Raw genomic sequence first — 24,719 nt, 5'->3', positions numbered from 1 at the left:
CAATCTCACTTCTTAAAGATGTATCGTTTGCACTGACAGCAGAACCAAGTGATGGTGTAAATGTGCGTTCACATAATACAACGCAACAATGTGCACATTGTTATATTTGTTCAATCAGACATCCCTGTGATAGAATAACATAAGGGTGTGGCACTGGAGAGGTTTAAACAGCATATTCCAACAACGTACTGGTTGAGCAAGTTTATGTAAAGTTACCTGTAAGTTAGTGTCAGAATTAAAAGAACAATTGTCAAAGACATGTTAATGTGTGAGACACCGAACCACTGTGAGAAACATACATCTCTGCGATAAACGATTGCACAAGTCAGTTTTCTGTAGAATGAATAGCTCACATTTCATGAAATGCTGAACACATTGATGCACATTGAACAACTTGCAAATAACTGAATCACTTCAGTGATAAAAACTAAATAGAATCTATGCAAACATATAGAACATTTTTCTTGTTTTTTTAAATACATTTTAATAGTAACTGACTGTTGTAAGGCAGGCATTTTTCCTCAGGCAGAGAGCATTCCTGCTTGGTAATTCCTCAACTGATCTCAACATGGCTGCCGGGTCATAAACGTTCTCATTTAACAGCTAAACAGTACACTACAAGATGTTTCTGAAAACATATGAGGTGAGATATAGACATTACAGTAACAGAATATTGATTCATATTTGATCAGCGCTGCCTAGTTTGACCGTTTGATAAAGTTTGCAAGTGATTGACAGCTGCCTCCGTTGAATGAACAGCCAATAGGAACGCTCTCTCTCTGAAATGACCTGTGATTGGCCAAAGTCTCCCGTCACAGGCTAGATTTTTTAAAGCCTGAAAACAGAGGAGGTGCAGAAGTTTAGTTTTCTCTCAGAACACTTGATTTACAATATGCTGAAAGGTTATTATGGAATTGTTGCCCAATGATGCCAAAATATTCTGCCTACTGAAGCTTTAATATGTTAATATGTAGTACAGTTTAGTCAAGCTAGCAGAATGGCTCTAGGAGTGGCAAAGTCAGTCAGCCGATCCAGACTGAAATATCTCAACAACCACTGGATGAGTTACCATGAAATTTGGTTCAAACATTCAATGTCTCCCTCAGTATCACTTTGGTGATCCCTTCACTTTTCATCTAGCGGCATCAAGTCAAAAAAGTTATTTGTCCAAACCTTTGGTTTAAGGAACAGCGTGTAGCATTTAGGGGGATCTATTGATAGAAATGGAATACAATATTAGTAAGTATGTTTTCATTAGTGTATAATCACCTGAAAATAAGAATCGTGGCTCTGGAGGGCACCCTGGCCGAGACCCAGTCGCGTTACACTACACAGCTAGCAAGCCTCCAGACCATGGTCACAAACCTGGAGGCTCAGCTGTCCCAGCTCTGCGCCAACATCGCCACCACCAAGCAGGAGTACGACATGCTGCTGGACCTCAAGACGCGGCTGGAGTTGGAGATCGCGGAGTACAGGAGACTGCTGGATGGGGAGGATGAAAGGTGAGACGGAGAGAAACACTGATACAGTGAAAAATAAATATCCACTCCAGTTTGATTTCATGTCAGTATGTTCTAGACTAATGCTTTCTTCTTTCTTCTTCTCTCCATTACCAGCACAAGACAAGGTAAGCATGCATATAATTCATATTTTATCATTGAAATACTACTTGATTTTTAACTGGGTTTGAGAAATGTGATGTGATTCGCTCATGATTGTTGTATCTTTTCTTTTCCTCAGTGGTCACAAAGGTCATCACAGTGGTGGAGACAGTTGTGGATGGAAGGGTGGTCGGGAGCAGCAAGACCGTTGATGTGGATGTGGATGAGATCGAGTGATAAATTGGAAGCACTGGCAAAAAAAATATAATATTTGCCACAAAATGGCATCAATGTCATTAAAATAAATTTAAAAACCCTGCAACAATTAAAAAAAGCTGCTGTAGTTCAGTAAAAAAACAACTAATTGTACCTCCTCACAGTACGTAACACCATGTCAGATATTTATGGAATATACATTGTCAGATTTTGATATTTGAATGGGTCATTTTGCATGTGATGACTGAAACAATGAAAGAATGTTTAGACGTTGTGAAGAGGATGACAGTTTCACTGAGAGTCAACTCATCAGTTTTGACCAGCAAGATATGTGCAAGTGGTTATTGTGCAAATTGTAGACAATTGTACTGACTCTTTGCACAGGTGCAATTTGCTTGAATGAATGAGAAATTCTAATCTGTTGTGAAAAAACAAACTAATGGTTCAGAGATTTGAACACATTGTTTTGAAAAAAATAATTCTCATTCGAGAATTGAGCCAAAGCGAATGAGAAAGACTGTAACAAGGTGTGGCAAGTCAGCCTTCCTGCCTTTTTGTCTCAGTGGCCAAACTAACAACCTAGTAGGGCACCTAAAAATCCCCTGTGACTCACAAAGCATTTCCCCCATAGACTACCATTATAAAAGAGACGTCAGTGGAACTCTTGAGAGGACTCATCAAAGTGCAAACAAGGTCAATTATTATTTTGGAATTTCTAAACCATCAATGTTTAATATTTTTTTGTTTTTTTAGAGCCTAGAAAAGCAAAACTTTCATAGGAATAAATGTGCACCATTGGTTGTCAATTCTGTAAACTGCATACAAGCTCTGCCCCCTAGTGGCCAAACATTGGTTGAAGCAGCTTTAATCAGTGTAATGAGGGGCTGGGACCGATCCCAGCATGCATTGGGTGAAAATTAAGCAAACTCCCTTGACAAGTTGCCAGTCCAGTCTAATTCATGCTCACATCCAAATGTGCATGAGGACTTCTGGAGAAAGCAGATTCAAATGCAGGACTCTGCATAACTGGGCTTTGGTTCCAATACCAGTGTTTAATTAATGAGCTGTATGCCTCACTGTGTGGAAGTGACTGGAATCATTCTTTTATGTGTAAGGCAACATCAGGCTTGACTTAAACATTGCTTTCCTAACAAATAAATACAAACATATACTGTAAATTTATTGAATTGTTATTTATCATTAAAATAATAAATCGTACACCAGCAACTAGGTAAAAAATCTTCAAAATTAACAGTAAGTATATATATTTATATATATATATATATATATATATATATACAGTATATATCTATATATTTAAATGCCGATGGGTGCCCCTTCCTCATTTTCTGCATTGAGGTAACAAATAAACAAAAAAAGAAATGAAGAAAGAAATACACTTTTCACCCCTCTAACTGTCTTTCTAATACTTTATCATCTGCCCTCATAATAAAATTGTAGTGAAATGTAGTGAAACTTATTAAACACTTTTAAGCCAACAATATCAGGGACCAATTGGTTATTTATATTATAATAACTACAGTTATTTCTGAGAATAAAAATCTTAATTCTTTGTCTTAAAACCATTGCGGTGTCTGATGTGTACTGCGGTTTATGGGGCTAGGGTTAGGGTTCTGGGGGGTTGAAACCTAACCCAGAAGGTGGGGCTCCAAATCCAAATTTTGCCTAGGGCTAGAAAAAGGGCTAGAGCCGGCCCTGGACACTGACACAGCCTCAAGCTTTTTAGGTTTCACAAATCTGTCAAAAATAATCATAACAAGGACCTACCAAATATCCAAAGTAACTCTTGTCAGGACGACCTTTAGTTCATCTCAAAACCATGCCACTATCAAAACATCATTTGGAATTAAGACACAAATAAGTCAGACAAGACAACGTGGTAGTCAGCAAACTGGCATCATTTTATTGCATTCACATGTGTATGTGAAGGAAGAATTGGATTCATATGTTGCTTGTGGTTTTCAGGTGTGGCACCTGGTGTTGCGTTTGCTGCACGAGACACATTAGATGTAGATGATTATGATGATGTTCTCTGGGTGGAGGAGGAGGAGGACACCACTTTGCCATCCCTCAATTCCTCTGTGCGTATTACCACCTTGGTAGATGAGGAGGAACTTGAACTTGAACTTGAACCAATAACACCAGCACTGAGGAGGGGGAGAATCACAGTGCTTGCATTAAGTATCGGTATAATACCTCACTTTACAGAGATAGTAATTAGTTTAAAATGAAAGGACAGAATAATTCTTTGCAGACAAATTACCTGCCCTCTCCGTCCATGAGCCTCCTGTATTCTGCGATCTCCATCTCCAGACGGGTCTTGATGTCGAGCAGCATTTTGTATTCTTGGCCCTGGCGTTCCATGTCAACACGCATACACGTCAGCTGTTCTTCCAGGCTCGTCACCTGAAACTGGAGGCCCTGGAGCTGCATGGAATACCGTCCCTCTGTCTCTGCTAAGGTGCCTTCCAGGGACGATTTCTGGAGGAGGAAGGTGAAGAGAAGGAGTGATTAAACTGAAAAATACAGTAGGTGCATCAAATTGTATGTAAATGCCGTAGGTCGTTATCATTTACCATGCTGAGTTGGGACTGTAGCTCGATCTCCAGGCCTTGCAGTGTGCGACGGATCTCAGAGATCTCTGACCTGGACGTATTGAGACTCTCTGTGCTGGCTGCCACCTCCTTATTCAGCACCTCTGACTGCAGTAGACATGGGAGAACATCAGTGTCATGTATAACTACATATGTTACATACGTACCAGTCTAAATAGGCAATGAGAAGTTACTTAGTCAATTAATATCATCACCAGGGTTTTGGCCCAGTCTTACCTTTGATTGGAACCAGCAATCAAGGTCTCTCTTGTTCTTGGCGGCCGTGCCCTCATACTGCTCACGAATTTCAGCCATAATGAGGCTCAGGTCTGGCTGTTGTTTTGCTTCCACCTCCACATTGATCTGTCCGCCCATCTGGGTTCTCATTGATAGCAATTCCTGTTGAATAAGAGGAGTTTGGTAAAAGGTGGATGATTGCGAAACTGTTTGAGTAGATTTTATTCGACATTCGGAGACAGCAGATTAAATGCAAACCCAATCAGATGACTGCTGTCAAGCGTTTGCTACCCACCTCCTCGTGGTTCTTCTTGAGGAAGATCAGCTCCTCCTTGAGGCCTTCTATCTGCATCTCCAGGTCTGATCTGGACAGTGTCAGCTCATCCAACAGTCTCTTTAGACCGGCGATATCTGCCTCCACTGATTGACGCATGGCTAGCTCATTTTCGAACCTGTGAGGCAGCAAGAGATCGGACATTTGCAACTTAACATCAATGTATACATCTTCCATGTTTTGCTTCCAAGTTATTTCAGAGCTTTTTTTCCCTATTTTACTCTGTTTCAGACACTCTCTGTCTCTCATCCCGATACTTACTTGGTTCTGAAGTCGTCCGCTGCCAGTTTTGCATTGTCAATGGACAGATAGATGCCTCCATTGGTACAGGTGGCCAGCTGGATCTGTGTGATGAAGCAAGGTTTCATTTGACATAATTAGTGCAATTCTTTCATCAAACTGACTCCAAAGAGACTCTGTAAATGAAATATGCAGACAACAACACCTTATAAAAGCACTGAATGGAACACGAGGATAGTAATGGTCTCCGCAAAATCATGCTTTGCCACTCGGGGTAAGATAAAGTTCAAAGGCACCACATATTAATCTGATAGCTGCATTGTATTACAGTGTGACATGCTTTGGTATCTCATTCAGGAATCAGAAAGTCATGTGACATACCTTGTTTTGCAGGTCAGCAATGGTGGCCATGTACGCGGAGTAGTCACGGGAAGAGGGGGAGGTCTTACTCTCCAAGAACTGGCGGATCTTGAGCTCCAGTTCAGCGTTGGCATTCTCCAGGCTGCGCACCTTGTCCAGGTAGGAGGCCAGACGGTCGTTCAGGTTCTGCATGGTGGCCTTCTCATTGGCCCCGACATGGAGGTCCATGTCGGCGGAGCATCCGCCGAAGCCTCCGCCGGAGCCTCCGCCGGAGCCTCCGCCGAAGCCTCCGCTGAAGCCTCCGCCATAGCCTCCGGATGCTCCCCCTCCAAACGAACTGCCGGAGGAAACTGACATTCTTGACCCAGAGCCACCTGCACCACCATACACGCTGGTCGCCCTTCGCGATGAGACTACACCACCACCACCACCACTACCAGAGAGTCTTCCATAGCCAATCATGCCTGAACGCTGGGAAAACATCGACATTGTGAAGAGTGCTCAGGAGGTCTACCTGCCTTGGAGAGAATGAGATGGACTGAGATGCAGAGCTTTGCCTCTGCCCCCTTTTTATCCTGCACAAGGCTGCTGCTGCCTCCGGCTGTGGGTGGGGGCGTGCAGGACTGCAAGGGAGGAGCATTACCTAAAATGGTTGCTCTGCCCCGCCCATCACACACACCCTTCAGGCTCATTTTGTGTCACGATCAGAAGGAGGAAGAGGGATTAAACTTAATCCCATTTTGTTAGTCAAGTTACTGAATTCATCCAAACCTCACAACTACCTGCAAACCTCATACAATGGCTTCATTATTCCATGCATCCTTTAAACCCATGCGCCATACTAATGTGCATGAAGACAGGGCATCCTTGTGAACCTTTATATTTCATTTCTACAAAGTATACTGTAAATTGTGAAACAGACACGCCCGTTACTGTCAGCCTCAGGTTAGTTTAACCTGTTATGTTACCAAGGCAGCAAGCATTGCAAACACTGTAAAATAGATCATTATGATAGTTGTGTTTTTCACTTGACTCTCAGCCAGCAAACTTCTTCTCACACACCTCTTTGTCTTTTCTCTCTATTGGTTCTTTTGTCATAGTTTCGGTTATTTATCGCATCTTAAATTTCAATTTTGATACTCTCTTTTTTGATTTGCTCAACAATAGCCTGCAGGGTTTTCAGTTATAAGCAGTTTTTATAGACTTCAATGACGTCAGTCGATACCTGGCCTTATTCAAGACTGGGCACAGCACTGCTGGAAAAACACAGATGTGCCTGCATGTTCTGTATTTTTCTTGGCATTGTACTTTGGCATGTGCATCATTCCCAAACAAGAACAAGCGCTTGCTTGTTTGCTCCTTTCCATTTTGCCACAGTATTTAGTTCAAGTCTTTACAGGCATTTTGCTTCAAGAGTTGTTTTACTTCTAACTAACAAATTACTATTGCAGACTGCACATCTACAGCCTGGAGTTATACAAGCCAGATGTTCCTTTTTACTGCTGATATTCATTTCGAGGTTGCAAACTCATCACATGCATGTGCTAAACGGCTATAAATAATGCCCAAGATAGTTTGAAACCCCAGTAATATATGAGTGAAAATAATTTTCTCTCACTGGAGATAGCATTTTCACACCAACACACCAACTTCTTATGTGTACACACAGCTTAGTTGCACTTCATTAAGGGTTTCACTGCCTCATTCGCAGATGCGAATGATACTTGCAGGCAAATTCAAGTTTGCCTGCAAGTATGTAAGTAAGTAAATTTAGTGGTGAACGTCATTGTCTCTTGACATTTGTACCATTTAAAACATTTAGCTTCCAATCTCACTTCTTAAAGATGTATCGTTTGCACTGACAGCAGAACCAAGTGATGGTGTAAATGTGCGTTCACATAATACAGCGCAACAATGTGCACATTGTTATATTTGTTCAATCAGACATCCCTGCGATAGAATAACATAAGGGTGTGGCACTGGAGAGGTTTAAACAGCATATTCCAACAACGTACTGGTTGAGCAAGTTTATGTAAAGTTACCTGTAAGTTAGTGTCAGAATTAAAAGAACAATTGTCAAAGACATGTTAATGTGTGAGACACCGAACCACTGTGAGAAACATACATCTCTGCGATAAACGATTGCACAAGTCAGTTTTCTGTAGAATGAATAGCTCACATTTCATGAAATGCTGAACACATTGATGCACATTGAACAACTTGCAAATAACTGAATCACTTCAGTGATAAAAACTAAATAGAATCTATGCAAACATATAGAACATTTTTCTTGTTTTTTTAAATACATTTTAATAGTAACTGACTGTTGTAAGGCAGGCATTTTTCCTCAGGCAGTAGGCAACAATTGTATCAGCCCAAATATCACTCACTGTCTCACAAGGCTCTGCAGGTCACTTGAAGAATGTAACTTGGGGTGTGGTTGAGTTGCGCAATTTGTTTTTGTAATTCTTCACAAAAAAAAACGACATTTTCTGAAATGAAAATTCATGCTGTTGTGAAATACAGCTGTAAAAAATTAACCACTTTTAATTGGATTAAATCATCTGATCAGCATGTTATCATTACAGGTCCTGAAATACACACGTCTTTTTTACAAAACATGAAATCAAACTTGCTTTTAGCATTATCAATATCAAATTGCAACATATTTAGTAAATTATACCCTCTTTCAACAGACCGGCAAAATGCATCCGCTTGTGCAATGTAACAGTATTAAACATTTGGTATTTTAGCATTACAATCTGAGGTGTACAGTTTGCTTTTAACATGCTATGGTTCAGCATGTGATGTATTAACAAAAAGTTATTTTTATAAAACGTTTAATGTGTCCTGACAGTAGTGCTTAGGACAGGTAATCTGCAGGTAATCATAACACGTTTTCATAAACATCTTGTAGTGTACTGTTTAGCTGTGAAATGAGAAAGTTTGTGACCCGGCCGCCATGTTGAGATCAGTTGAGGAAATACCAAGCACCGCCCACCAGCCGGAGCAAACTTTCTCATTTCACAGCTAAACAGTACACTACAAGATGTTTCTGAAAACATTTGAGGAGAGAAATAGGCATTACAGTAACAGAATATTGATTCATATTTGATCATCGCTGCCTAGTTTGACCGTTTGATCAGAGTTCGCAAGTGATTGACAGCTGCCTCCGATGAATGAACAGCCAATAGGAACGCTCTCTCTCTGAAATGACCTGTGATTGGCCAAAGTCTCCCGTCACAGGCTAGATTTTTTAAAGCCTGAAAACAGAGGAGGTGCAGAAGTCTAGTTTTCTCTCAGAACACTTGATTTACAATATGCTGAAAGGTTATTATGGAATTGTTGCCCAATAATGCCAAAATATTCTGCCTACTGAAGCTTTAATATGTTAATATGTAGTACAGTTTTAACCAAGCTAGCAGAATGGCTCTATGAGTGGCAAAGTCAGTCAGCCGATCCAGACTGAAATATCTCAACAACCATTGGATGAGTTACCATGAAATTTGGTTCAAACATTCAATGTCTCCCTCAGTATCACTTTGGTGATCCCTTCACTTTTCATCTAGCGGCATCAAGTCAAAAAATGTATTTGTCCAAACCTTTGGTTTAAGGAACAGCGTGTAGCATTTAGGGGGATCTATTGATAGAAATGGAATACAATATTAGTAAGTATGTTTTCATTAGTGTATAATCACCTGAAAATAAGAATCGTTGTGTTTTCGTTACCTTAGAATGAGCTGTTTATATCTACACAGGGAGCGGGTCCTCTTCACGGAGTCCGCTATGTTTCTACCGTAGCCCAGAACGGACAAACCAAACACTGGCTCTAGAGAGGAAAAATTTAAAATGAATCCTTGTCCACTTGGCACTCATATTTTGGGATGCCATTTTCACTGTTGGAATACGTAGCTAGTTAGCAATAAAAGCGAAGAAACCAAAGAAGTTCTGTTTTTGAGCGCCATCTACAGGATGCCTCCTGGCTACCCAGAGAAATCCAACCTGAAATAGCCTGTAGTTTGTTCTTGTCTCCAACTACGTCACTGTCACGTCAAGTGACGGCGCTGGATGCAGGAAGAACAACAGATTTTCCATCCAATCAGTAACCGCTTAGCCCAGTCGGGGTCGCGGGGGTGCTGGAGCCGATCCCAGCTGACATTGGGCGAAGGCGGGGTACACCCTGGACAGGTCTCCAGACTATCACAGGGCTGACACAGAGAGACAGACAACCATTCACTCTCACATTCACACCTACGGGACATTTAGAGTCAACAATTAACCTAACCTGCATGTCTTTGGACTGTGGGAGGAAGCCGGAGAACCCGGAGAAAACTCCCGCTGACGCGGGGTGAACATGCAAACTCCACACAGAAGGGACCCAAGCCAGATTTGAATCTGCGACCCTCTAGCTTTGAGGCGACAGTGCTGCTAACCACTGCACCCCCGTGCAGCCCCACAACAGATTTTGCAGCTACGAACTCTGCTTTCTGGGTCAGTACAGTGTACTACCTGAGGGTCTGAGAAGTGGAGCCAATGCAGAAGTGCCTTAAAATTTCTATTATTCTATTCTCTCTAACAGCCAGCAGGGGGCGACTCCTCTGGTTGCAAAAAGAAGTGTGATTGTATAGAAGTCTATGAGAAAATGACTCTACTTCTCACTTGATTTATTACCTCAGTAAACATTGTAAACATGAGTTTATGGTCTAAGTCGCTAGTTTCAAGTCTTCTTCAATACAGCATGATGTTCATTTAGTAAATTATGGTCCCATTTGGAGTCAAATAAACCATAGGGTATGCTTTAGGGCGTGGCTACCTTGTGATTGACAGGTCGCTACCACGGCGTTGTCCAGTCTTGGAGTTGTCCGTGTTTTCATCTTAGAACTTTAACCCTTTCACAGTGTGTTTTCAGTTAATTATAAGTTAATTAATTAAGTTAATTATAACCTTTTTAAATAATGGTCCCATTTAGAGTCAAATAGACCATAAAGCAGGGGATGCTTTAGGGCGTGGCTACCTTGTGATTGATTCAGGTCTGTCAGGGAGTTGACTGTGTTTTTGTCTTATAACTTTAACCCTTTCAAACTGTGTTTTTAGTTCATGCAAGTTAATTGTAATAATTTGGTCACCTTAAAATGTCTTATTCAGCGTTCTGTTGTACTTAACTTCACCCTCTCGTGTCACTTCTGGTTGCAAAAACCAAGATGGCGACGGCCAAAGTTCTGAACTTGAGGCTTCAAAACAGCAGTCCATAAACCAATGGGTGACGTCACGGTGACTACGTCACTGACGTGGGTCAATATAGCAGGCACTGAGGAATGTATTGCTCCAATTGACTATTTACCATCAACACTAATTGGACATCCACATAATAGGTGAAAATTGTCCCTTGAAGTACAGCCTCACAGAACCACCATAGACTTCTTTTATGTTATGTAACGTTAGCGTGTATTAGTTTTAGCGGTGTCATGTCATGATCTGTAATGTTACACAAGTGAGAATTTTGACCTGTTAGTAGCACCCGCTTTGTTGAAAGTTCACATCTCAACTTCTGACATATAAAATAAACATTTTCAGTGCCTGCAGGATTCCTAATAATTCCTATACGCTTCAGATACGAACTGAATCAGTATAGAATCTAAACTTTCATGCTTTACTAATTTCTCAAGTCTTTAGTCTTTAAATGCTGCATACTTTAGTTATGTTAAGAAGCTTTGTACTTAATGTAGGTGAATTCATTATTGCACTTACTTGACATTAATTCCTTTGAAAAACCACACAGAAAAATCACATAAAAGTCCCTTTTCGGCAGCAGTGGTCTAAAGCAGTGATTCTCAAAGCGTGGTCGATGGCACTCTGTCAGGGGTCAGCGAAATAATTTGCTATGCATTATAAAATAGTGCTGTATCATTAAAAAGTGCATATCTACAGGTGGGGACAATTTACGGCAATGAAACAAGCATATTGTGTCCATTACTCCCACCCAGGTTAGCTTTGGGCCAATAGAAACTCTGATATGATTGCGACACACAGCAGTGAGTGCATTATTATTAAGCTGAAGCAGTTTTAGACTGGTAAGTTTAAAGATTTATTAGAACTATGTCTTGCTACTGTTCATTTTTCTGAAAGCTTTTAAAATCAATTATTTGAAATGTAAGCTATGAATGCTGTTGAGTCCAAATGCAATCTGAATAAAATCCCCCTCAGTTTAAAGGTATATAAGAGGTGTTAACATTCAATAACATTGCTAATTTCCCCGCTCTGGGACTAATAAAGGATTATCTCATCTTATCTTAACATGACTCAAATTGAAATGTGTTTCTGTTTATCACTATCAAACAGGTCTGAAGTATTTAGGTTGAAAGGTTTTAGAATCAAAATAGTTCCAATGGCATCTAAGAGTACAAATGGTAGTAAGAGTATCGGTGTTACAATTAAGAGGGAGTCCCTGGCCCCAAAAAGTTTGAGAATCTCTGGTCTAGAGGTTGAGAAGTGGGCTTGTGACCAGAGTATTACCCACTTGACCCCCTGCTGCTCTAAGGAGCTGCTCAGTAGACTCCAGGTGAGACTGTGGTTCTACAGTACGGAGTGTGAAGCAGAGCATTGTTGCTGAAACATTTTCATTCAGTCTGCATTTATATTCAGATTATCTTGTTTTAGGATTTTTTTAAGTAAAACACAGAGCCTTCATATATTGTTTTAACACGATTATCTCTGTCCACATTCCCTTACACGTTGCATCTTGTATCCAAATATGCTTCTTTGGTGTTATCAAAATACCTGATTGTATTCATTTGAAAACAAAATTAAGATATTTAATTGTAACACAATGTTCTGCAACAAACAGACACTATGTACACTCTTCTGCTCCGGCAAAGAAAGGGTGGATTATGTGAGCTGAGTGATTAATGGTGATGGTATGTGTGGCGGTAGGGCGCGGTCTGGCTGTGGTTCTCGTGTGAAGCAAAGTACGAATGAGGTGTGCATGCTTTTAATTGAGATGCTCCTGCAAGCTAGTGCATTCTGCATTCACTGAAAATACCTTTTCACCTTTTCAGAAGATAAGGTTAAAGTATATTCAAACCTCACTGCAGACTAATTGATGTATTCCCTGTATCTAGTGGGTGACAATCTGCTATGCAATGCACATGGTAAGTGTGAGAGTTGTACGTGCACTCCAACTGGCAGGGCTTTTGCCAAAAAAAACATACCAGTCGGTCTTTTTTGACACATTTACTGTGTCACACACCCTGTCCACTTTTCATGTGAACGGGAATGTGACTCCTCAGAATGCAGAAGGCTCATTCAAGTCTGAGTACGAAGTGCCTCGCTTGAGGTGAAAGCAGGAACAGTATGCTCGAAATGCGTCGTGACATGCCATGACATGAGAAACAGCCCGGAGCGCTTCTACCTGGGTGTGTGACTGTAAGGTATGAGCCAACATAAAACAATATCTCCCTTTCTATCTCATAGGAGAGGGAGTGAGAGCTGCCATGACTCACCGTATGACAATGTCTCTCTGCCCTTGTGTTTATTCAATTTCAGGGTGTGATGCCCTGCAGGTATTAACCGCACCCTTCACAGTGGTAATTCTTGCATCACCTGGAAATTTACAACAAAACTGAGCAGAGTCACTTTTTTTTTTTTTTTACCAAAACCTTCCTTGTCTCTTTGATACTGTGAGTGAACTCAACTGAGCTGAATCAGGAGCCCATATGTGCACAAAATGAGGCACTTAATTGCTTGTGTTTGGGTAATAATAAGAATAATTGCAGTCAGTTGAGGGAAATCATTTCCTCATGTGGTGCACACAACCATGAAGCAACACAGCCTACTGTGTTTTCTATTTCTGTGAATCAAATATAATCAGAGTTAGCAGCAAAAAGCATGTGCAGGGAATTTGCTCACCCTCCAGGAGAACTTTTTGCTTTTTACAATTAGGCATGAAGTTTGACACCAGGTGGGCGAATTTAACGTCAGGATTTCAATTTAAAACGTGACTCTCTGTACGTTAGGTGCGAGGGTCTAACAATGATGCACAATGGAGGTTTTTTTGTCATTGATTTTGTCTTGTTTAGTCATGTAGAATCATTTTAATTGTGGAGTCTAGACAGTGAAGGGAATGAATCCGGTCTTCTCTGCCTCAACTTGATATTGCTCTGCTGCACAGAGCTGCTGAAACAACGTGATTATAAATCAGGGCCGCTAATTATATTTAATAATACCGTTGATGGATGGCAATTATGTGCTCATAGAGTGCTGCACAAAAGCAGTGAAAGGGAGAGAGTCTTTCACGCCGAGTCATTCGGACCAACAGTTTAACTCATTTGACAGGTGGATCACTGAGGTTTGGAAGTCTCTGCTTGATTCCACTCCACCCAAATGAAGAAGTCTTTGGCGACACCAAATCTACACTTAAAAAAAGTACAAAAGCTTTTCTTCTCTGCATGTTTCTGTAAAAGTCATATTCATTATTATCATTCATTATTTTTCCTACAATGTACAACATTGCATCAGTATTGTGCCTTGATTTTGTGCTGTTTATTGTCCTGTAATAATCGTGTCTCTAAATGTATCTTGTGCAGCAACAATCTGTTTCCACTTAAACAAAACACGATTATGCAATCCACTAAGGTTGTTCAACGACTTCACTTTCAGAGAGAAAGACAAAGGTGACACCTGGTGGTCATTAGTGAAATTACACCCGAAACATTTTCAATTAAAGTCAGAATAAGATTTTGCTTTATTTTGCTGTGATTTAATACAGGAGACACCGACTTGAGCTCAGACAACAAAAACATTATCGAGTTTTTATAATTTCCTTTGTATGGCCTAAAACTGGCTTGACCCTGTTACAACTCCTGTGTTATTTGTATGCCCAAAAAGTAGAATTTTGCCAGTGAAAAATCCATGTACAAACTATAATCCACCTTTCTGTAAATCCATGTTTGTGATCAAGAATACACATCCTCATCTTTGCTTTTTGGCTTTTTAATCATATTTTGCTCTCATATTTATCTCATACATCACTTTCTGCATCCTTGCTATTTAATTGCAATCAAAAGAAAAGAAAGAAAAGGCCAAGGAAACCCTCTTAAATTGCAAAAGTGCTTTTTGAAAATATTTTTGATTAGTTTGGGAACTATCATATACCTGGTATACGGTCAACTTGCAATTACAAGTTAAAGGTAGGGTCGGTAATGATGAGAAACCAGCAAGAGTACACTAGATATTAAAAATGATCCAACCGAAAAAACCCAACACAGTGTTGCCAACTCTTTTCCAATGAAAGTCGCCAGCAGCACTAGCTCCAAAAGTCCCTAAATCTAGCGAGAAAGTTGCCAAGTCTGCAACACTGACAGTCCGTCGCTTCAGGCCTCCCTCCAAAGCCACTCCCCAACAATTATCATAATGAACGTGAACAACGACTATGGCTATTATTAGTACTCACAGCTGTCAAGTTAGCAGCTAGTGGGAGTGTGCGCTGGCAGGCAGGCAGGTAGCCCATCAAATCATTACATTTGGGCCGAATTAAATTATTGGATGGGTTTATTACAATCCTGCAACAGCCACAGATACCAGTTTTTTTTCTCTCTTTTTTTGTCAGAGCATTTGATTTATTGATTGCTGTCGGGATGTAAAGAGAAATTCAACAAATATTACAAAAAAAATATTAAGAAAAGCACTACCTACCCTACCTTTAACTGTTGACTATTCATTAAGCAGGTATCAAAGGAGTCCATTAATAACATTTAGGGGCCAAATCAATGTAAAAATGTAAGTTCAGCAGAGGTTTTACACAATGTCCTCCACTGTGGTGCCAACACTGGAGGACACCACCCTCCCATCAACAATCTCCTCCACAATGGTCTTCACTCTCCTCTCGAGGTGGGGTTTATGCTCTGCAGAGGTGGAGAACAGACATAATGCATCATGTGACTAATGTGCCTTTCACACAGAATGCGGCAACGGCACCATGTGCTCTGAAACCCATTATTTTCCAATGGCTTGTGCGGTGCAACAACGACTTTTCGCTGCGGCAAGCAAAGCGCGAGCGCAGCAAAGTGCACATCTCGCGGTGCGCTGCGCCCCAAAGTTCAAGTTTCATGATATTGTCACAAGATCAGAAAGTTGGTTTAGTGAATGATTGGGATTCTTACCTTCCACTTCCACAACCTTGCTGATGATCACAGCCGCCCTATGGAGAGAAGGAAACAGCATTTTAAAACATATTTTATCGCTTTAGCTGTCGGCCTGCTACTATCACTTTAAAGAAATTAAACACTCACTTTTTTATTTCATACAGCCCCCTCTCCTGCAGCTCTCCGTCCAGCAGCCTCCTGTACTCAGCGATCTCCAGTTCCAGCCTCATCTTGATGTCCAGCAGGACGTTGTAGTCGGTTTGCTGCTGCTCGAGGGAGACTCTCAGCTGCTGCAGCTCTGTCTCCAGCATGTTGATGGTCATCTGCAGCTGGCTGAGCTGAACGCTGTAACGACTATTCACTTCTTCACTATTCTGCTGCAGGCACTGAATCTGCAGGACGGACGGGAATTATGTTAGGAAGGCTTTGAGTGTAAGCGGAGAAAAGAACTACCCCAACGGAAAATGCTAAAGTTATAGTTTCATATATCTGCACTCATTTTAAAGCACTGCCCAATCAAATACATGCAAGCGCACATTTCTGGTATATTACATTGAAACATGAACGCAGTATTTCTACTGTTTACCTCACGACCTTTGTGTCGAAAGATAAAATAGTTAGCACGGGATAACTTCCCTGAGTTGTAAAATCCTGTCAGTAAGTATTACAATCCGTCGCTGGAGTCTGATAAGCCTTTAAAGACGTAATCTATTACTACAACTGGACTTCCTGGATCATATTTCATTGTCAGTACCTTTTAAACAGCGTGCCCCCATCAACAGCCCCCTGCAGTTGTAACTCAGTCTGAGTCCCCACTGACCAACACCACTGAAGCCTTTTATTTACTTCAGATAAACTTTGGTATATAGTTTCACACAGAACCGCATCGCTTACATTGGAAGCGCATTAGGAAAGGATGGCCCTGTTGAGACCTGGCATTAACAGGCGTCTTGAGTGATCCGATCACAACTGGACCGCTTTAAATACGTCTGTTCACACCTGGCATTAGAATGCGTCTCCACATGAGTCTCCAGTGGCCACTTGTGATCCCATCTCACTTTCACACATGGCTAATACAGCAGACGTTGTGACGTAATATTACAAGAATTTCAGTAGTAATATCCTACATATTCGTGGATTCAGGTACATTTTATTAACATCAAAATATAAGATTATTGTACCAGTGGACCTCCGTGCTGCCGATATCGCTGCTTTTGCCAGGTAACAGCAGGGTACAGAGCTTCAGAGAGCCGGGGAGGGGAGGAAGAGCGGGCAGATGTCGGCTCCGTTCAAAGCAGCGGAACAAAAACACAGACACACCCCCATCCGTGATAATAATGCACTTTGCGTGCCTACTCTGATAGTCTGTAGATTATGTAGCCTATAGATAAGATATATTTTAATAAAATACAGTTGTACTGACAGAATACAGTAGAGCACAGAAGCTGTTTCCTTGCTGTGAGGCAAACAAGCTCTTGTGTCTGCCTGTCTATTCACATGAGGAGTGCAGTGAGGCTCTGTGGATCCCAGCGGGACGTCAGTTGAGTAGGAGGTCCTTAATGTGGCCAAGGACACATTCGCGTACACACTGCTAAAAGAATGTGGCCATATGTGGCCCAGACCACCTCTGAATGTGGTTTGAGCGATCGGATCTCAATGCGTCCTCAGTGCGTCTTGAGTGCGTTCACACCTGTACTTAGAGCTGTCCACTTGTGATGCGATCACTCAGGACGCATGTTAATACCAGGTCTGAACAGGGCCGATCGTGTAATGCCCATAATGAACAGGAGGATTAACTACAGCAAGTAAAAACAGTTTTAATTTACATATGGGCATGTGAGTGTTGTTTTAAGACACATTTGAAAAAAATGTGAGCCTACCCTTTAATCTAAGTATGATCAGCTAACCCTGCACAGTGAGTGTGATTTTGCAAACAGTCAGTTCCAATATGGCCTACCTCCGTGTGGACGCTCTGCCGACTTATCTCCAAACTCTGGTAGGTCCTCTTCAGCTCTGACAGCTCTGTGTAAAATGTCTTCACCTCTGTTGAACATGTTATGATTGTCGTCTGGAGAATATCCACCTGTTTTTGCACACGCACACACGCATGACATCATGATCTGAAAATGTTTTCATCATCATCGTTTTCACATTTACAGCCACGTTGCTCTCCCGTCTCACCTTAGCTTGGAACCATTTCTCGAGCTCCTGCTTGTTCTTCAGCACCACAGCTTCATACTGCTCCCTCATGTCCTCCAAGACCAGCGTCAGATCAACAGACTCGGGGCTGTCCACCTCTACATTAAACGCGCCGGTCTGCTGGATCCTCAGCTGATGCAACTCCTGCAACATGGACACATTTTGAACTCTTGCCCTTCTACAGGTGTGTGAGCCATGGCTGCCACCACCAACAGATGGCACCATTGTACTTGAAAACAGAGCAAGCCATCCTGCTTTTTTGTTTTTTTGTTTCTAGAGTCTAGAAAAAAAAGTTTCTCTGAATGGCTCTCACCTCCTGATGGTTGCTCTTCATGTACACCAGCTCCTCTTTCAGACCTTCTATCTGCAGCTCCAGGTCACTGATGGTAAGAGTCAGGCTGTCCCGAACCCCTCGGAGACGCAGCACGTCGCCCTCCACCATCGCACGCATGTTCATCTCCGTCTCATACCTACAGAGGGAAGCCATGTGTAGTTGTAATTACATTAAATGAGAGGAAGAAAAAACCTTTACCTACATCTTCAGATCTTCAGTCTCAGTGCTGTGCTAGTAGGTGTTACTCCAACCACATCAAATAAACCTTTTTTTTACCTTTTGTTTTTATATTACAGACTAAAATGACACATTTGAAGCAACAGAGGAGGGTAAACCTACTTTATTTTAAAGTCGTCTGCAGCCAGTTGAGCATTCTCAATCTGCAGGATGATACCTTGATTCCCTGAATATTTCCTCATGATCTAAAAGGGGAGAAAATGAAAATGTGTCTCTATTTCATTCATACGTTGGCTTGTACACCAAAACATGACAGCGTATATTTAAGAAACTCAATTTTCTTCCATGGGTTTTGATTGAAAGCCACTATAAAAGAGTAAGTTACAGGTGTTTATGTGTCTTTAAAGCATGCACATACATGTTTGGTTGCCTGCTTTGGTGATCCATCCTTGTTTGGACACCACATATATGCTTTTGCTGTGTTTCTTGTTCATTGTATTATAGAATAGTTGTGTTAGTTACATCATTTTTTGCCATGATGTGTAAAATGTGAGCGGTACCTGGGCTCGGAGGTCAGTGATGGTGGCGAAGTAGCTGGTGAAGTCTTTGCAAACAGTGGGAGATCTCTTGTCATAGAACTCTCTGATCTGCAACTCCAGCTTCCTGTTGGCAGCCTCCAGAGAGCGCACCTGCACACACAACCAGACGGTGACGCATCAAGCATTCACAGATGACAGACACTGGAAAACGCTTTTAGTTCATGCTCGTAACTCCTGGGTGGCACTTGGAAGCTAATTTCTTTTTTCCTGGGGTTCAGGTCAAATTCATTTCCACCCAAACTAAAATATTGTGCCACTTACATGTTTTTTTTCACCATGAACTATCTGATGAAAGAAGTTTTCTAATCTTATACTCATGTTAAAGGAAGTGTAATCAACAGAATCTACTTAAAAGTAATCAGAAGTAAAAGTACTTGTCATGCAGCATAAGGCTCCCTGTCAGTAGTGTATTATTACAAACTGATGTATTCATATGTAAGAAGCATTTTAATGTTGTAGCTGGTCAAGATGGAGCTTATTGTAAGTAAAGGTAGGCTATGTATTATTGGGTACTTTATTTTGCAATGATTTGTACTAGGGATTAAAATAGTTAATCACAATTAATTGCAAATTAATCACACATTTTTAATCTGTTCAAAATGTACCTTAAAGGGAAAATTGTCAAGTATTTAATAGACTTATCAACATGGGAGTGGACAAATATGCTTGTTTTATGTAAATGCATGTATATATTTATTACTGAAATCAATTAGCAACACAAAACAATTACAATTATTGTCCAGAAACCCTCACAGGTACTGCATTTAGCATAAAAGATATGCTCAAATCATAACATGGCAAACTGCAGCCCAACAGGCAACAACAGCTGTCAGTGTGTCAGTGTGCTGACTTGACTATGAATTGCCACAAACTGCATGTGGTTATTATTATTATCATAAAGTGGGCATGTCTGTAAAGGAGAGACTCGTGCATTCATCAGGCTGTGGTATTATGAGGAGCAAATTGAGCCATTGTCCATTAAAACCCATTAAAATGTATTTGCACTTAACTGATTTTGATGCAGGTAAAAAAGAAAACTAAATAATATATATATATTCTATAATCACAGTCTAAGAAAGTTTCAGAGGATTGTGCATCGATATAGGTATACCTTAATCATCATCATCATCATCATCATCATGGCTTACCTTCTCCAGGTAGGTGGCCAGGCGGTCGTTGAGGTTCTGCATGGTCCCCTTCTCGTTGCTGAACACGGCAGTCTCTCCTTGCGGCATCATCGTACAGGAGAAGACTGACTGGGAGATGCGGGTCCCGTAACCTCCTGCGCCCCCGTACACGCTGGGTGCTCGGCTCTGGAAGGGCCCGGACATGGAGATGCTGGACTGGCCGCCTCTGACCTGCTGCATCCCTCTGCTCTGGCTGCTGCCGGAGATGCTGCCGGAGACGCTGCGGGAGACGCTGCGGGAGCTGCTGCCGGAGACGCTGCGGGAGCTGTAGCTTCTGCTGCTGCTGTTTTGGCGGGCGAGGCTGACAGACATGATGAGAGGTGGAGAGGTGAGCTGACCTGGAGAGTTGATGAGCAGAGCTGGAGAGTCTCCGAGGAGTGCCTCTGTCTGAGACAAGTGGGCATTTTATAGGACTCTGAGAGAAGGAGACAGACTGGTCCCATACCACAACTATGTGTGGTATGCAGATAATGTTTTTTTTTTTTAAATCTAATAGGTGTGTTCAGTAGCATTACTGACGCTCTGTGGAAGACAGGGAGGTTGAACATCTAGTTAGGCAGCTTGATGGCTGGGTAACTGATAACCACACTGATATCCTGCCAGGCATGAAGATAATTGTTTTTCTTTTCACAGCCAGTTACACTTTACGGCTGTATTCAAGAGAGTTGCTTTAAGGTGAGACTGTCACTTTTGATAGAAGGCATAACACAATCTACCTCTTACAAATGAACAGTTGAATTTATAAGCAATAAAACAAAACCTCACTTTATTCACTACAATTAGTTTTTTTTTTGCATTTACGGCCTTACTTTGTCTGGTATGATCTGATAGCTTAGATAGATATTTCTGTGTAACTGACATTACTGAGTCTGACTTTACTACTCTTCTGGGGGGTTTTCTACTCGCAGTTAAAGCTGCAGTAGGCGAGATTGGACCAAGTATGACTAAAAAAAAAATTTTTTTTATATAAAGGTCACTATATCCTGACAGTAGTGCTTGAAGTCAGGTCATTTGAAAAAGATCATTGTATCTGGCCCAGTTTTAAAGCTGGAGTGAAAATACTGCTATTATGCTAAATTTTGGCGAGGAAAAACTCCCTTGACCTCTGACCTCAAGATATGTGAATGTAAATGGGTTCTATGGGTACCCATGAGTCTCCCCTTTACAGACATGCCCACTTTATGATAATCACATGCAGTTTGGGGCAAGTCATAGTCAAGTCAGCACATTGACAAACTGACAGCTGTTGTTGCCTGTTGGGCTGCAGTTTGCCATGTTATGATTTGAGCATATTTTTTATGCTAAATGCAGTACCTGTGAGGGTTTCTGGACAATATTTGTCATTGTTTTGTGTTGTTAATTAATTTCCAATAATAAATATATACATACATTTGCATAAAGCAGAATATTTGCCCACTCCCATGTTGATAAGAGTATTAAATATTTTTGAACAGATAAAAGATGTGTGATTCATTTTTGATTAATCACAGTTAACTATGGACAATCGTGCAATTCATCACGATTACATATTTTAATCGATTGACAACCCTAGTTTTTAACCATCGCAAACTGGTTCTTCTTAATGCCTTTGTTTGATTTAGAAAATGAACAGTATTACTTTCGTTTCCAAAGAAGCAAAGGGAGTATAGACAAACGTTAACAGTTAAATCCTTTAATGGTAACATATCTCCAAACATGAATGTGACAACAACTCAACGTCCAAAACACACACCCACACGGCGTCACGCCTTTTTCATAGGAAGCTTATCTAACAAGCGGTCAGAATGTAATCCTTGAAGTGATTGACACAATAATTTAAAAGCTAATTCACTTTGCACGCCACTATTTTGTGGCCATCACTCACATCCAAATGTAAAACCATTACTTTGAAAAGGCACTCCAATACAGATACCAGCAGTAGTTAAAATGTGTATTTCGTATCATAATCCAAGGCTGTTTTAATGTGAAGCTTAGATAAATTCAATAGAATTCAGCAACTTGTTATTAATCAGGTTATTATCAGTATTTCATCTGTTTTGAGTGCTTCATTGTGTATTTTCCAAGTCAGGATTAAAATATTGCTGTTATTGTGTACTTTTTGGGAATTGATCAGGACCAAAACAATGAAAGTTAGACCAGAGAGATGAGCAGCTGCAGCAGCAATGATTATCAAGAAATTGTGTTCTTTTTACTAACACCATTACACAACCATGAATGTATTCAGTGAATGTCTCCTCATGACCCATGTCCATAACCGTAACCCTGTCATAACCTTTCAGCAGCCTTACGAGTCCTGCAGCTTCAAATACTATGAATTGCTTAAGAGCAACAACTGTGAAAATAAACAAAAAGCAGCGATGAGCATCTGCCGCAGGCCGGCCTAATAACGTGGAATTTAACCTGGGCAACAGGTCGAAGGAACAAGCTGTCTACAGTTTTTGGTGTCTGGGACAGTTATCAGATTTCAGTAATGGGTGTGTTCGCGTCAGTGTATTGAGAGCATAAATGTCAAATATAAGACCTGTGATTGTCTTTCCACCTCACTGTCAACAACATTCAATCATTCCAACAATGGGAAGGACCATGTCTCAGGTGCAGGGTTTGATTAACTGTAAGGCTGCTCAGGTTTACTCATCGGTCAGAACATCCTGAGGTATTGTCTGCAGATGAACTTATTCATGCTCATTCTGGGCTTTCCATTGTGCTGCTGTCACTTCTACTCATGAATCAAAGTGTAGCACAGAATCACTCAAGTCGTTGCTACCGGATTAAATCCATCGGACAGGGGACGCTTTCACTGCCCGTAGGAAATCATGTGGTTCCCGCTTTTCTAGACATGTTCTGTTGTCAGTGGCAACTGGATACACAACAACTGGGCCACTAGAAAATCTATACAGTATGTAAACAGCGCTAAGGTCAACCACTCTCTGTAGTATTTTTACTAAAAGGGTATATTGTACGTCATCTGGAAAGTCCAGGCGACAACGTGACATGTTGACGGTAATAATCCCCTCCAACCAATCATTAAAGCTGCATTCGGTAACTTTGAGCAAATATGATAAAAAGTTATTTTTACAAAACTGTCACTATATCCTGACAGTAGTGCATGAGACAGGTAATCTGTAATCTGGGGGAAAGAAAACCGAAGATTCCATAGACCCCACATGTCTAATAATTATTTTGTGACCTTGCCTGACACAGAGCCTTCGCGATACCTTAATAAATGAAGGTTGATCGACATCATGTCCCTTCAGTGTTCCCCCGACCAACACAGTGGCCGGATATTGCTTATCCAGACTTCTATACAGATTTGATTGAATCATCATAAATATCCAGCGTGTTAATAGCCAACTGTTTGATCTATGGGATGAGATTTAGTTGGAGACGACAGTCTGATGCTGCTACAACGTTAATGTATGACTATTACTGCAGCAGCCTCACACTCAAGCTAACGTTAGCTAGCCATGCTAGTCACTGTCACCGGCATCATTTAGCCATTTAGCACACTGACGGTGAATATTCACGTATCGCATGTGCCTCAAATGTCAGTGCGAAAGCCTCGGTTAACTCGCTACACAACGGCTTTTCATAATTTTCTCTCCTGTGACAGCGAGTTTCTTTCCCCCAAAAGGGAGCGCAGCCTCGGCGATGACGCGATGCCGGTCTGGTCTATAGTTTGGAGCAATAAAGCCCCATTATTATACCTTTTTTTTAGGACATGGCAGACGAACAAATCAGAGATCAGCGTTTCTGGATTTATTGTTGGTGCAACCAACTACACAGCAACTCTTGGGCTTAGCGTTATTATTACTATAACCGGTTTGTTTAAAGTAGAAGTGTGGAGACATGTTTCAACTTATTCTGTTTACTCTGTTACCGTCTACGAGGGACACGGGATTGTTTTCCCGCCAAAAGGGGGCTTGGTCATGCGAGCCTACTCTGGATGACGTATTGACAGTCTGATGTAGGCATTACAGTAACAGAATATTGATTCATACTTGATCAGCACTGCCGAATTTGACAGTTTGATCGGAGTTCACTAGTTTCGCGAACAGTGATTGACAGCTGCTTTAGCGGCTCTGATTGGTTGTTTTTTTGGGGGGTGTGGTGAAATCTTGCAAATGTTATTAGGAGCACGACGAACATGATTTTTCCACAGATTTCCTGTCTCATGCACTACTGTGAGGATATGAGTTTTATAAAATGCACTTTTTTTTATCAAATTTGCTCAAAATTACCAACTGCAGCTTTAAATTATACACACTTTGCTTTTTTTTTGTCAAACGAGATTAATCATCATCCAATGTCCATCAACTGTTGTCTATATAATTATAAAACTTTCCTGTTTGCTGCTGCCTTTTATTAAACCAGATAATGATCTTATACTGCACTAGAGCTTTTACTCTTGTGTGTTATATTCTATTTTAGCTTCTATCCTAGCTTTTTTTAGCTTGTTTTTATTTTCTAATCTTTAATGTTTT

General features: G+C 41.1%; 2 protein-coding genes across 2 annotated transcripts; both read right to left on the bottom strand.

Moving 5' to 3' along the window:
• Window positions 1-3,718: 3,718 nt before the first annotated feature.
• Window positions 3,719-6,175, bottom strand: LOC141764086 (keratin, type I cytoskeletal 13-like). Its single transcript, XM_074629025.1, has 7 exons — window positions 5,625-6,175; window positions 5,265-5,347; window positions 4,965-5,121; window positions 4,670-4,831; window positions 4,415-4,540; window positions 4,102-4,319; window positions 3,719-3,985 (listed from the first exon to the last, which is right to left on the bottom strand). Exons 1-7 carry the CDS (start codon window positions 6,090-6,092, stop codon window positions 3,856-3,858), a joined length of 1,344 nt encoding a protein of 447 aa, XP_074485126.1. The 5' UTR covers window positions 6,093-6,175; the 3' UTR covers window positions 3,719-3,855.
• An 8,144-nt stretch (window positions 6,176-14,319) lies between these two features.
• Window positions 14,320-20,650, bottom strand: LOC141764084 (keratin, type I cytoskeletal 19-like). The gene is made up of 10 exons (XM_074629022.1): window positions 20,200-20,650; window positions 19,013-19,141; window positions 18,615-18,697; window positions 18,255-18,411; window positions 17,924-18,085; window positions 17,700-17,825; window positions 15,890-16,134; window positions 15,761-15,798; window positions 14,479-15,502; window positions 14,320-14,432 (listed from the first exon to the last, which is right to left on the bottom strand). Exons 1-9 carry the CDS (start codon window positions 20,548-20,550, stop codon window positions 15,396-15,398), a joined length of 1,398 nt encoding a protein of 465 aa, XP_074485123.1. The 5' UTR covers window positions 20,551-20,650; the 3' UTR covers window positions 14,320-14,432; window positions 14,479-15,395.
• Window positions 20,651-24,719: the final 4,069 nt, after the last annotated feature.

The sequence above is a fragment of the Sebastes fasciatus genome, chromosome 3 (assembly GCF_043250625.1).
Source record: "Sebastes fasciatus isolate fSebFas1 chromosome 3, fSebFas1.pri, whole genome shotgun sequence".
NCBI classification, from domain to species: domain Eukaryota; kingdom Metazoa; phylum Chordata; class Actinopteri; order Perciformes; family Sebastidae; genus Sebastes; species Sebastes fasciatus.
The sequence above is the reverse complement of the archived record's forward strand: the minus strand, read 5'-3'. Positions and strand labels throughout refer to the sequence as shown.